General features: G+C 34.2%; 1 protein-coding gene across 1 annotated transcript in view; it reads left to right on the top strand.

Annotated features, from left to right (window-relative positions):
* RAB11FIP2 (RAB11 family interacting protein 2) overlaps positions 1-13,676 on the top strand; it is a 31,156-nt gene that overhangs the window by 13,416 nt on the left and 4,064 nt on the right. Inside the window, exon 4 of the mRNA XM_058841389.1 lies at positions 11,055-11,100. Within this exon, the coding sequence (XP_058697372.1) occupies positions 11,055-11,100 (46 nt within the window). The remainder of the gene's footprint in view (positions 1-11,054; positions 11,101-13,676) is intronic.

Here is a 13,676-nt window from a genome sequence, read left to right as displayed (position 1 = left end):
TTTATATCAATGCTTGTCTGTTTCTAAGTATGTTACAAACTTTTTATGTAATTTGATTGTTTCTTACTTTGTTTTGAAGTGACTTTTATTACTGATATGTACTGTGAAGGTTTTTGGGTGCTTGTGTTTGTGGAAGACCTTATTTGTGCTTCAGAATGGGCTCTCCCTGAAGTCTTCTCCTTTAACTAAACATTTGTTGCTAATTTATAGCATTGCCCTAGATCAGGTTTTGAGAGGGAAAGGTTTCAAGTGTAAGGGGGAGAGGAAATTGAATAACTAAAAGAGTGATGCAAATGGGGGTAGTGAAAAGAAATCTTATGGATGTCACTATTTGGGGGAAAAAAAAAAGAATATTTAAGTTCTATATGTGAGAGTAGAAGAATTGAAGAACATTCTGTTTCTAAATGGGAATACCAACATGAACTCTTATCTCACCTGAATTCATTTGGCTCTCTGCAGCTTTGCTGAGAGTTCTGTGTACTGAAATTGTTGCACGAGGCAGCAGTTTATGTCTTGAGCAGAATGAATTAAATTACAGGGCTGATAAGCAACTTTGATTTAAATAATCCATTTTAATCTTTGTTTGTCTATCAATGCTTTACTTGTTTTCCTTAAGAAAAAGTGTAACCCACAGTTAGTTTCCTTCCTGGGTTTTGTTTGCTACTGAGAAAGATAGGCTGTCTCTCTTTATACATCTCTCAGATATATATATATATATATATATATATATATATATATATATATATATATATATATATATATATATTTATATGCTGCCACCCACATACACTGCTTACAATAGATAAATGTATAAGAAGTTAATTAACTTTCATTACTTTGCATTCTTTTTTGTTTGTTTGTTTTTGTATATAAATGCCAGAAAATAGCAGTCCTTGCTTTTTCAAGGTAATGATTCATTTCTGTGTAATGACTTAAATTTGGTAGAAAATGCATATGAAATTAAATGCTTCAAACTGGAATCTAAAGGCTGTAAAATCAATCACTGTTTTAAATGGAAAACATGGTTGTAAAAAATTCACTATTTCCTGTGTATTAATTCCTTAATTAATGACACAAGAGTTGTTTCTTTTAAAAAAAATGTTTTTTATTATCTTGTTCTCTTAGAACAGAGGGATCCTATTGTGTGCCAGCTCAGTTTTTCTCATGGGTTAGAATGCTGATTTAAATCCTGATTTAAACTTAGAATCATTTTCTTAACAAAACTAATCATGGATGTGAATTAGAGAAATGAACTGAAATGGAGCTGCTGTAGAAAAGAATGTGTTGCTAGAAGCTCATCTGACCTCAACGAATTGTCTTCTTTGTGCCTTCTATGAGTCCAGTCAGTTCCTAGTGTCTTAAATAACATGTTTATGGACAATCTTAGAATATTTTTTATTAAATGAAGCATTTATCTGGATTAGTGTAAGGTTAGATTGTAGCTTGGTTTGTCAGAAGTTAAACTTCCATTTAAATAAGTCCCTTTAAAGAGAAATAATTCAAATAACAATTAAAATTGCATAGCATTTAATTTTTTTTAAATTAAACACTCTATTCAGGCAGATGCTAGATATAAGTAGTGAAATCTTTTGAAGTTCTTGAATGCAGAAGATCTTGATAAATATAAAACTTAATGGTAATCATGATGGACTTTTTTTCTTTGTTTTGTAATTAAAAAGCTCATCACAGTGCCCATTCAGAAGGACTCTAGTCATTTGTTTCTGTCTTTGTATGAGAGTCCCTTTTGCTGGTTCTTGACTTTTATGTAAACATAAACTTTTGATAAGAAAAATAGATATTATTTTATTTTCAAAAAGCCACAAATAGTAAACATTCTGACCTTTTTTGTGAGACAGCTATTATGGCATAATATCTAGCATGCAATAAGTTAAGTTGGAAGCTCTTGATTTTTCTATGTTTCATTATGATGTTCTGTGTGAACCTTTTAGACTTAGTTTACTTTCTTTCAGATGTATCTTATACAATTATTTTCTTTTGAAGTAGAAACTAATACAAAATGTGCATATTTAATAAGTTTACTGTTTAAGTTTACCTTTTATCTGTGGAGGATTTCATCAGTAAAATCCATTTTTAATTTTTTGAACTAGTCATACTGAAGGAAGAATTTGTATGAATATGTGGCCACAAAATAAATGAGGCTGGGTAACAAATTCAGTATGCAGAAAATGTAGACAGGGAATTTAGTCTTTGGGTTGTTTCTTATTTACTCAATGTGCTATTAAGCTCTTTTGGATGAATCCCATTTCTGCAAGTAAACCAGGCAGTGTATTTTTTATTAAGGTGTGTCCAAATTTAGTGTTCTGTTGTGGATCAGGTGTTTGCTTTGCAGGTGGATCTTTCCAGTTAACCCCACTTAGCTAAGCCTTGGTTTGGGTGATGGGACATCCTGAGCTGGATTCCTGTCTGATGAAATCCTGCTGGAGAATTATTCCAGGAGCTCACTGTAGCCATAAGACATCCAGTCTGTGGGAACAGGCTGGACATAGAGCAAAGTGGAAGGAAAAAAACCCAGTCCATAGCAATCCTCTTTCCTGCCCCTAAAAAATCAACCAGACCCAGATCCTTGGTGTTTGTAATGTGAATGTCAGGTTCTCAGTGCTGATGAAGCCACATCTCTAACCTTAGTGGGAGGCTTTTCAGTGACTTTGGTGAACTTTAGGTCAGGCTTGAGCCCATCCTAATTAATTGTGGTTGGTGATGTTGACTGAGCAGTAACAATGTGGAGAATAACAGCTCATAACATCAGCTGGGAGAGCTGCTCAATAGCCCTTCACCAGCCCATCCTTGAGTGCTTAGCTGCATGCTCTGTCACTAATTACTCATACTTACTAATTAAACAAATGAAGATAAGTACATTTTCCACATGTTCTTCAGCTGCTGGTCCAAAAATTACAGGAGCTGTTCAGCAACACTTGTAGGATTTTTTTTTTTCTTTTTCCAAAAAGCAAGTATGCCAGGATTATTTGAAAATTATTATTTATTTTTATTGCTATTACTTATTATTGTTGTTTCAAGAAGATTTTAGAAGTTGTTTCAAGAAGGTTTTAGAAGTATTTTGGAAAAGAAAAACAAAACCTATTTGGTTTGCATCTAATACTTACTGACAGGAAATCACAAAATATGGACCCCTAATTTCTATTAACCTCTGATTTGGCAAAGGCTTGTTCCCTGGCTTTGGCTAAATCTGTAAAATAGGGATGATACTGTACCTTCTGCAAATGCTGAGTGGATAAATGAGTATTTCTAAAATGTTTTTGTAGCTATAATATTGCAGTGTTATGTGTTAAGTCTGGGGGTTCCATTGTCTGTTGTAGGATAGCAGAGATATTTATGAGCTGATTCTTTGACAATTTAAAAATGCAGGAGTCTCATAGTGAAACAAAAAATGCTGGTTTTGCAAATACTACAAAATCTGTAGGTTCCAGAGGTTTTGTATCATACAGCCAGTGAAGAGTTTTTAAGCAAACAATGTCTAGTGCTCTTAGCCAGCATTTGTCAATAAAAATTTTGATTTTGTACTTCTTAATGCACTGTATTGAAACTTTTACCTAATACTGCCTTAAATTGCACTCATTCTTACAATTCCTGCTGTTGTTGTGGCTCTCAGAAGGTTAATTTGCAGTCAGAAGCCACGTGGCTTTTGTGTTGAACACAGTTAAAGAAACTGAGGGTGCTCCTGGAAAACAAAGATTGTTTTGTGCCATAACCAAAGCTTGTGCATCGTTTTTCTGAAATTGTTTTTGTTTAGGAAAATACATGACACTACACTACAGGCTAATAAACTGATGTGAAAATTTCTCAATTTACACCACTTGACAAGTGCTAAAAGAAAAGCATCTTTAATTTTAATGTGTTATTAGGACCTTTTTAGAGAGATTGTACAAGTTATTAACAAGGTCCTCTGAGACAGGAGACGGGTAATTAACAAGACCTACAGAAAGGGAGTTTAGGTAATTAACAAGATCTTAGGCACTGGACACAGGGAGACAAATAGTCCAATATTTAAAGCTGACAGGTTGTTACTAGTCAGATCGAATTCCAGATCTAGGAAACTGGATTGGTTTGGAAGCTTTCTAATAAACATTATATATATATATATATACATAAATAATTCTGTGTATGTATATACACATATATATGAGAGAGGCATTAAGAAAACCCTTCTAAAGTAGCATTTCCTTGACCTAACTATTGTTATACTTCAGAGAAAAGAAGATAAAGCTTGTGTCTACATACGGATTATACTTTATCTCAAGTTGTGACAGTAAGTATGTTACATTCTAAGCAACCTGGAAGATGGAGGAGGAGAAAGAAACTTGTGTCTCACTAGGATTCACTGTAATAATTGCAAATAATGCTCATATTTATAATATTAATCACTGGTGAATTGGAGCATAAATTATGAAAATATTTATTATTTTTCCTGTATTCTCTTACTACTTCAACAGTTTTTCAAGTTAGCAACTGAAAAAGAAAAAAACACAAACCACCAACCCAATCCTTCAACTCTTTTACATCTTTCTGCTTGTAATTTCTGAATGTGGTGATTTTCTTCAGCCTCTCTCCCACCTTCATCCCATGTGGCTGTTAGAGCTGCCTGTTTCCTCAATGCCACACATTCCAAACAAATCAGGGACTGCAGCTTTGTTTTTCCCAACGGAGGCAATGTTTGAAATAAGCAATGTCTCTGCATTTTGGTATGGTCATTATTAAATTTGTTCAAAAACAAGTGAGATGCTGTGAAAACAGGAGGCTTTTGATAACAGCGATGTGTTTGGATCATATTAAATTGTTAAGGCTGAAGAACAGCTGATGTCTGCTACATTTCAGCTAACATTAACTTTTGAATATTTGATGGTCAGGTCATTAAAGAGGCTTTTGCAGCAACATCATAGTGTTCGTCTGGGTTCCTGCTTGTCACTTGAGCTCTGACAGTAGATCAGGTGTGTGTCTCGAGTCAGCTGAAATTCTAAAGTAAAACCTGTTATCCCAAACCACACTGAGGGTGAGTTATTAGTGCAATAACTTCAACATAATCAAAGTCACTGTTAAATGGTTTCAATCTTGCAGAGTTACTGGCAACAGCTCCATTGGAATGAGCCCCAAAAGTTGCCTGATGAGAGCGAAGGATTGTAGTGGTTTTGTATTTCTCTGCCAAATAGGAAATCCAGTGTACAATGCAATTCACTCTTTCTACTTTTCACATGCCTTTTTCAGAAATGTTGGTCTCTAGATATTGCTGTGCTTGCTAAAGCAATAAGGTCTGTTAAGACATTTTAGCACATTTATTTCTCAGTTAGTAAAAAATGACATCAGGTGAATTCATGGTATTTTCAGAATTTTGTTTCCTCTGTTAGTGTTAGGATGTCTTATTTTAAGACCAGTATTCTTCTGCATTGCTTTTCTTGAAATGAATATTTTTTTTTCAGTTCTCCACTGAAATTTGGCTAGACTTTAGTCAACTGTGATCTACAGTCTAGATAGAATATTGATGGACTATGACAGTGCTTTAATTGTACTCTAGACTGTTAATATTTGTTAATGATATTATATTAATACCAGTGTGGCAAAGCTGTCAGTGGAACATTTCAACAAGAGAAATACATTGATAATACATGAGAGGTAAAGAGAAATTACAAAACAAGCAGAAGTCGTGCAGAGATTCTTAGTCTGTCCTGCCAGGACTGTTATCATCTGATTTAAAAGCTCGCTGCATGTGATAAGAGAATAATGAAATCTTTAACAAAGCTCCTACAAAGCAGTGGTCCCAGCATTTGGGACATGACTAAGGTGGGCTGGAGCAATCGATTCTTTGAGGGATATTGTAGAAATACATTGTATTAATCTTGACTTTTGCAGACTCCTCACCAGCAATCAGTCACTCCTAATTAGTTGACTGTTCTAGGAATACTGTTAGGAAAGTTCATCCTGCTGGCTGCATGACAAGATTTTTTCAAGCTTTCGCTGTCTCTTGGTGCACATTAGGGCATGTGAGATCTTTTTTGAGAGGATGCATGAGGCATATTATCTTTCCCAAGGGAAAATGCACTGCCTGTTCTATTTCATTTTAAAAAAGAATAATTTGTTCTATTGTTTCTTTATTAACAAATGCAGAAACTATGTAATAGCAATGCACTTCTCTTTTTTTTCTGTTTCATTATAAGAACTGAGGATTAGTTCTACTCTTTTAATAATTCAAAAATGGATCTGTAAGTTTTAGTGTAAAATGCAGTTTCAGGATTGTTTGATTTGTTTGATACTTCGTTGTTGACTTAGAGATGTCTAATAATAGGGTCTTCCAGTGGAGATGCTGGCACAACTTTTAGTCCAACAGTTCTTTAGTGGTCTCTGGAGAAAAAAACTTTTCTTTTTTCTATAGCACAACTCCTAGTAAAAGGAGAAATATTTATATACTTAAAATTCTAGCTAATCAAGAAAAGACAGTGATAGCCACAAAACCTGATCCTCTATTTGTGTCCTCCTGGGGTTACTCAAGCTCCAAAAGGCCACAGAACATGGCTTGACAGCAGAGCAATTTATACAGTGAAGTGTCTTAAGTGATGTTCCCCAGAATCTAATTGCAAAATAAATGGTAATATGCTTATTCTGTACTTGTTTAGCTGCCAGACAAGACAGTCATTCCTTCTCAGAATATTAAGTGAGCTCTGCATTGCCAGGCACAGCAGGCTGACAGTATTCTATGGAAGGCTAAGTTTCTGAATTTCATTAACTGGATCTGATTTTATTCATTTATTTTGGGTTCTTTTCCCTAGAGCAATAGTAATAACCTAAATGGTATCCTAATATTTCAAGATTTTGATATATGTGAGAATCCCAAAAAAAGTACTGTAGTTACTGTAGTAAGAATCAGTCCAAAGACCAAGAAGTAGGATAGGAATAGGAATTTCAACTCTAATGAAAAATGAGTATGGCAGAGCTTTGCTAATTACCTGTATGCAGACATTCCATATTAAAGGAAAGAAATGGAAAGCTCACACTTAGCTCATTGGTATAATGGATATTTTACAGAATGTTAAGTTAACATAAATTTTAATACTTTGAATAGTAATGATTAATGTAAATATCCTAATTTAAATTTCTAATTGTATACACTACTATCATGTAACTAGTATGAGTAGCAAAAGATAAGTAAAAAGCTTTTGCTCCTTAAGAAAATATTCTTTCCATGGAAGATAATTTAGGAGTCTGATTCGCATTCATTATGTTGTCAGACTAAATGGCACTAAAATGTTTAAATCAGTTACAGGAAAGATTTGATAAAGTTTGTTTTAATCTCTAGGCATTCAGAAGCTAAATATTTAAGCAGCCACAAGACCTGATACTTGAATTTTTAACTACCATTAAACTTCAATAGACAAAATTATAAGATGCCATCATAAACTTGAGCTTGTGACACATCCTGAACTCAACTCCACTGTATTCTTCCTATACAAACTGTAAATTATCAACATGGAATGGAAGTATTTAGTTACTGTTTAAAAAAAAGTGTTATATGAAAAAAAAGGCTTCATGGAGTTGTAATGAATTTTTTTTTTAATAGAGAAAATAACAGTAAAGTACAAAATAATATTCTTGCTATGATTATGAAATAGTAACCCAAACCACTACAGAATCAGCACTGCAGTATATCTGTCTCCATTATTAGTTTATACTATTTTTATTTCTCCCCTCAGGAGCAGGATGATAAAAAAGGGTTCTTGTCTCAGATGAGCTAAAATTGAAATCTAAGCTAATAAAACCCCAGAAATTCACCATTTAAGAAAAACGTAAAAAGAAAGTTCATAAAATAATATGGAACAATGAAATAATGGATATGATTTAATCTGTTAAAAATGTCTGTTATATAAGGTAACTGTCAAGGAAACTGATTGAATTCCCAGATGGGTGGAATGGGGGACAGGACTAATTGTTGTTCTGGATTAGAGAAGTCTGTTGTACGTGGAGAAGGGTGGGGTTGATGTGTGAGTTGGGTGGCTCAGAGTCACTTCCATGATCCAACTGCAGCTGATTTTTCATCTCTGCTGGTAGCATTTACCTCTCTTGTAGTAGCTCCTTTCTTGAAGGTGATCTGAGAGAATGAAAGTTTATTACTTGTAAGAGACAAACTGTTAAAAATCAGTATGACACATCACCTGGAGGCACATAAGGCACATGAAAAGTCCATTTATTAGAAAAGAAATATCTTTTTCACTTGTAAACTGAGCAAGTTTAGTTTCTGCATAATTGACAAACCATAATTATAGAATTCCACAGTGCCAGTTTTTCACAGTCACTGTTCACAGTAAGCCTCACTCCAAAAACCAGTACAAAAATCCAAAAAGATACTTTTTTTCCCAATCTGTGAACATATGAACTTCGTCTGTAGCAGGAGTTCCCTGCCAGTTTATCGAATCCTTGGGAAAAAAACTGAGATTGGATTATAACTAATACTATCACTATGAACTGTAACTCTGGAGAAAACAATGGTATTTTTTATAATTGTTTAGATCAATAGTTTCAGAATGCTTTTAGGAAGTCAAGAGAATGGCTGCTCAAAGGAAGCCTGTGGTGCTTGTACAGTGTGGGCTGCAGTCCTAGAGGCCTGTATTATCAATTATTATAATTATTAATTATTGCCAGTAATCAAATGAGGTGGTAACTTTTTGGGGTCTATTATTGTGATGAAATTTAAATTAAAAAATAAATGCTCTGGTGAATTGCAATACACCAAACAGACAACTCCACCAATTGCTTACATTTATAATTTTACAGGATTTGGTTGTGAAAGTGTTACCTGCTCCTCAGGCAGTGAAATAGGGGTGCAGTGGTGGGAGTCTGCATCTGCTCACACTCACCTTGGGCTGGGAGCACTGGCAGGAAACCTTGCAGGGCTCAGCAAGGCTGACGAGCTCCCACCTTCCTTAGCAGACACTTTGCTTTAGAAAAATGTTATTATATGCAATCTCAGCACCTGTTTCTTCCTTGAGAAGCAGTATATTTTCTACAAATCTCCTTAAAGTATGAGTCTTCATGGCATTTGGATTTTTATTGGGGGGATATTTTAATTGCTTTTCTTTTTTTATTTTGCAAGTGTATTCAAATTTCTTCTTGCAAAATACGCAGATGGTCTCTTTTGTAATTGCAGTTATGATGTCCACAATTTTACAGAAATGACTGCAGGTTTTTTACTGCTTAAAAAAAAACCCAAAAACTCAAACAACTAGTCCGTACTTCCAGTGATTTATACTTCTAATTTTGAAACGCAGCTTCTCATAGTCAGAACTGCTGCTTTCGTTTTAAGCTACTACTACAAAAAAAAGAGTCCCAGAACTTATTTCACAGAAACTATAAAGTCATTCAAGGCAGTGAAAGATCCTGCTTTTTTAACCTTTCAGAAAGTCACCCAGTTGAGCAGTCAGGCTGTATTATTGTATATCTTGTCTAACATGAGGAAACAGTCCCAAAAGAAAGATATCCCAAATTAACGCCACACTTCGTTAAATAGAGACATTCTTGGTTTTCACCAAGCTAATTCGATCCAGTTCAGTTAACTCATTTTTTTTGTCCTGGGATCACGGAAGGCAGCCATGAATGGAGCGAGTTCATCATGTGTTTGACACATCAGTGTGAGGCTGAAAGGAGGCTGGGAGGGAGGGACCCTGCCTGGACAATACCCCATGGAAAAGGCCCCTCATTCAAAAGTGGTCTCCAGCAAACGGGGCAGGGGATCACTGTTACAAACAGGTAGAATGGGAATTAGCCAGACTTGATTCCTCAGACACCTCCGAGTTTCTGGTTGTGACTGTTCCTCTAACCCAGTCGCTGTCAAATACCCTCAGCCCACAGATGGTTTATGGGACTTCTGTGTGAGCAAGAGTTTTCCTGCTTTGGAAATTAAAAATCAGACTAAGAAAAAAAAAAAACAAACCCAAAATAAATTTAAAATTATAAAAAAAAAATTATTTGCAGAAAAATATTATCATTTATATTTTACGTATTTTTAGTTCATAAATTTTTGCCCTCCTTTTACACCATGAAATACGTGGCTTATAAATTCAGATAAGAGAGTGGTGAACAATCACAAAGTACATGTTCCCTAATATAAAAAAAAAAACTTGAAAATTAAAAAAAATAATAACATATGTTTTTGTAACTCTCAGTCACACATCACCCTCAAAGCCAGTCCACGCAGTCTAACAAAACAGATTCTGTGATGTGAAAGAATGTGTCTGCTGTGGTGCTACTAAGTAAATAATATTTGTGTGCTATATCCAGATTCTGAACACATTTTTGGAGAATGTTTTCTCTCCAAACTTGCTGTAGCAAGTACATAAGAACACAGCAGCACTGATTTTTTGAAGATATTTGCTAATAATTACACCAGTCTGAGTGGACAGTTCCTTAAGCCTGACATTTAGACAGTGGCTGTTTTTATCAGTATCAACATTATGAAAGAGCTTTGCTTTCTAGATATGCACAATAATCACTAGGTTTATAAAACAATAGATTATTTACTCAATTTTAAGTACAAAATAAATGTAGCTGACAGAAGATGGCTTTTTAGCCCTAAGCTGGTGATCTCAGTGGAATTTCTGCAGGAACTTTGTCCTCCAGGAGCTGCCATGAAAGCTGGAAACACGTGTGAGCCTGTAGGGTTTGGTTGTTGGTTTTTATCAATCTCATCCCAGGGACCTGTTTCTAGGATATTTCATTTAAAGTAGCACTCTGTGCTTAGAAGCTCGAGCTAAGCCTAGAGATAGATAAGGAAGCCAAATCCATAATAGCCTTTCTTGAATTTCTTAATTAGTTATTCAAATTTTATGACAAAAAGAATATGAAAAATACAAAGAATTGTGAACAGCAAATATATTAAAATTTCCTTTAATTTCTAATATTTTCTTTTCCTAAGTTTAACAAATCAAGAAGATAAACCACATTCAATACTTTGTAGCTGTGTGTCTAATTCTAGCAGATATTTTGGTCAAAGATGTGTGCACTGCTAATATTTGTTTGGTATGGTTTTTTCCCTGCAGTTTTAATGTGAATCCTTCTGGCATTGAGGATCTCAGGAAAAAAACGGTGAGTTATGAAATTTTATGGAAAGTCATCAGTAAATGCCAACTAATTGGTACTTGTATAAGCTTGTAAGCTTTTATTATTTTTAACCACTTAGAGGGAAATGCTGGGGTTTTTCTTTTTTTTTTTTTTTTTCTTGTCATCTTAATAGAAAAGCACAGACTTAATGTAAATTTGGAAATAAAGAAGAATTTTGCACTCAGTATGGAGTTAGCTATGATATGATGAAGAAGGAAGTATTTAGTTCTTTGCACAAAAAGTAAAAATCCCCATAAACCTGAATTTTTGGGAGTTGTTTAGATGATTCTAGAGAAGTAATGGTCAGGTGAGGAATTCTGCATTAGGCAGTGATTTATTAATTGACCAGACAGGAGTTTACCATCACTATAATCAGAGACTTGAGGGCAGTCTTTAGAAGGCAGATCAAAATTGAAATTATGACCTGATATGTGGTAGGATTAATAATACTCATAAGAAATGAACAGATGAAAACACTAAAAAGTAGAAATACTAGAAGGTATTATTCAAAATGCTTTTGTTTCTGAAAGTACTGAGAATAAATTGTGTACTAAGAAAAGACAAAAAATAATCCACAGATTGCCTGGGCAGTGTCTTTGTTTGAAGGAAAATGTGGTCTTACTAGAATTTTTTCTGTGAATAGATGACATCTTTAAAAGTGGGTTTGTTTTCAATCTCTAAAATATATAGAAAACAAGTTTCACAAGCAAATATTACTTTGTACTGTTTGTTTTCTGCTGGTTTATGTAAATGATTTGTAATAACATTTGATGTTATTGTAAATGCCCAAGTTTTTATAATGTAAGTAGCTGGTGGGAGATGTCAGAGTATTTGAAGGCTGCCTTTGATCAGATAGTAAACTGAATTCTACCAGGCAGTTACTTAATCTCTGACAAAAAGAGACATCAAAAAATTGATTTAACTTAGCAGCCATTGTCTGTAAAGTAACCATAATTACAGTTTCTATGTGCTTGTAAATGTACTACTGCAAATCGTGTAATTTATTGCTGGTAAAAGCATCGGTTTAATTCTTTTAAGAAATAAGATGTGAATTGTTTTATATAAAGGATTTAAAGGTGATAAAAGAAATCCTTGATGATTTTACTTTTGGAATACCAGCCATCCTAAATGTCAGTTGTAGGATTATGAGGTGGCGCTCATTTAATGCAAAATACAAATTAGGTGGGGAAGAAACTCTATCTCAACCATAGTTTTGAATGAAACCATTTGAATTTCTTTTTAAATATTCAGGATTGCTTTCTAAGGTGTTTGAAGTAATTTATTATTAGATTCTGTAATAATAGCCCTCACCAAGTTATTATATTTCTTCCTTGTGCATGTTATTTAGTAATTATGTTTGTATGTCTTCTCCTCTGATGCCAACACCTGTCTCTGAAAGCAGTGTTTAAATGGGAGCAGTAGCCAGTTGAAAGGGCAGCGTGAGCTCTTTAAAGCCTAATTAAGAACTGAAAGGAAGATGAAGTAAGTAGGACAAAAGATGTGAAAGTAGCTTAGATGATATTCCCAGAGCAGAATTCCTCATTAGAACAATGAAGAGATGATCAGGGATTGCCAGGCCTTCACTTTATCTAAGGTCTCCTCTGGCTGGCAGTGTGTACCCCAACAGGGTTTTGTAGCTGAGACAATCATTCTTTGCATGGCTTGTTTAGAATCTTTTTTTTTTCCCTTAAAAATTCATTTTGAGAGTATTCTTATGCATTAAAACTGTGGTACCTATTTTTGTAAAGAAATAGGTGTTCCTTATACATTTAAATATCATCTATTGGCTCAATCTGAACATACCCAATCTTCTTAATTTTAACAATACTGATTTCTAAATACTAACATATTTCAGTTAGAATTTTTTGCATAATTAATGTGATAGCTTATCCCCACCCAAGATGTGTACAGAGCATGTGTATGATAAAGCATCTTTAAAGCATATATATTACACATAATTTTCCAGTAAACTTGATTGCATAATTAAAAACATTATTGCACCTTAATTCCTGTTCCTTTGCCAAATCAGAAAATAAAACAAACACTAGCTTTCAGGCATATAAGTGCTAATGATATTTTCTACAGTGTGTACAAAAATTTAGTAAAAAGAATAAACTTTAATAAAGAAAAGTTTTACTTCCTTCTCATAGAATAAAATGTGCTAAAAATATGACCATCAAGTGAAGTTATTTTCTCTTCTCTACTGATTGAAAATCGATTGCTAACCAATTTAAAGATTCCATCAGGTTAGCCATTTTAATGAAGTGGGAGTTACTGATTACTTACCATCCCTTTACTTGGTACGTTTAAAATACTGAATATCTGTCCATAAATGTGACATCAGATGTCTCAAGTGCAGAGAGAAACCCTTAAAAGCAGATATTTTTGAGAGCTACTGTTAGAGTATAATTGATGGAGAGAGGCTGATGTGTCACACTTCAGCCTATTTGCAGGGCACCATCATTTTTAATTAGGTTCCTCTGAAAACTTAGGCCAGCTGCATATTTTAATGGGTCGACATGTGCCAATGTGCAAATATGGAGCTGGATGGAAAGAAAAGA

The sequence above is a fragment of the Poecile atricapillus genome, chromosome 6 (genome assembly GCF_030490865.1).
Source record: "Poecile atricapillus isolate bPoeAtr1 chromosome 6, bPoeAtr1.hap1, whole genome shotgun sequence".
In the NCBI taxonomy this organism is placed as follows: domain Eukaryota; kingdom Metazoa; phylum Chordata; class Aves; order Passeriformes; family Paridae; genus Poecile; species Poecile atricapillus.
The sequence above is the reverse complement of the archived record's forward strand: the minus strand, read 5'-3'. Positions and strand labels throughout refer to the sequence as shown.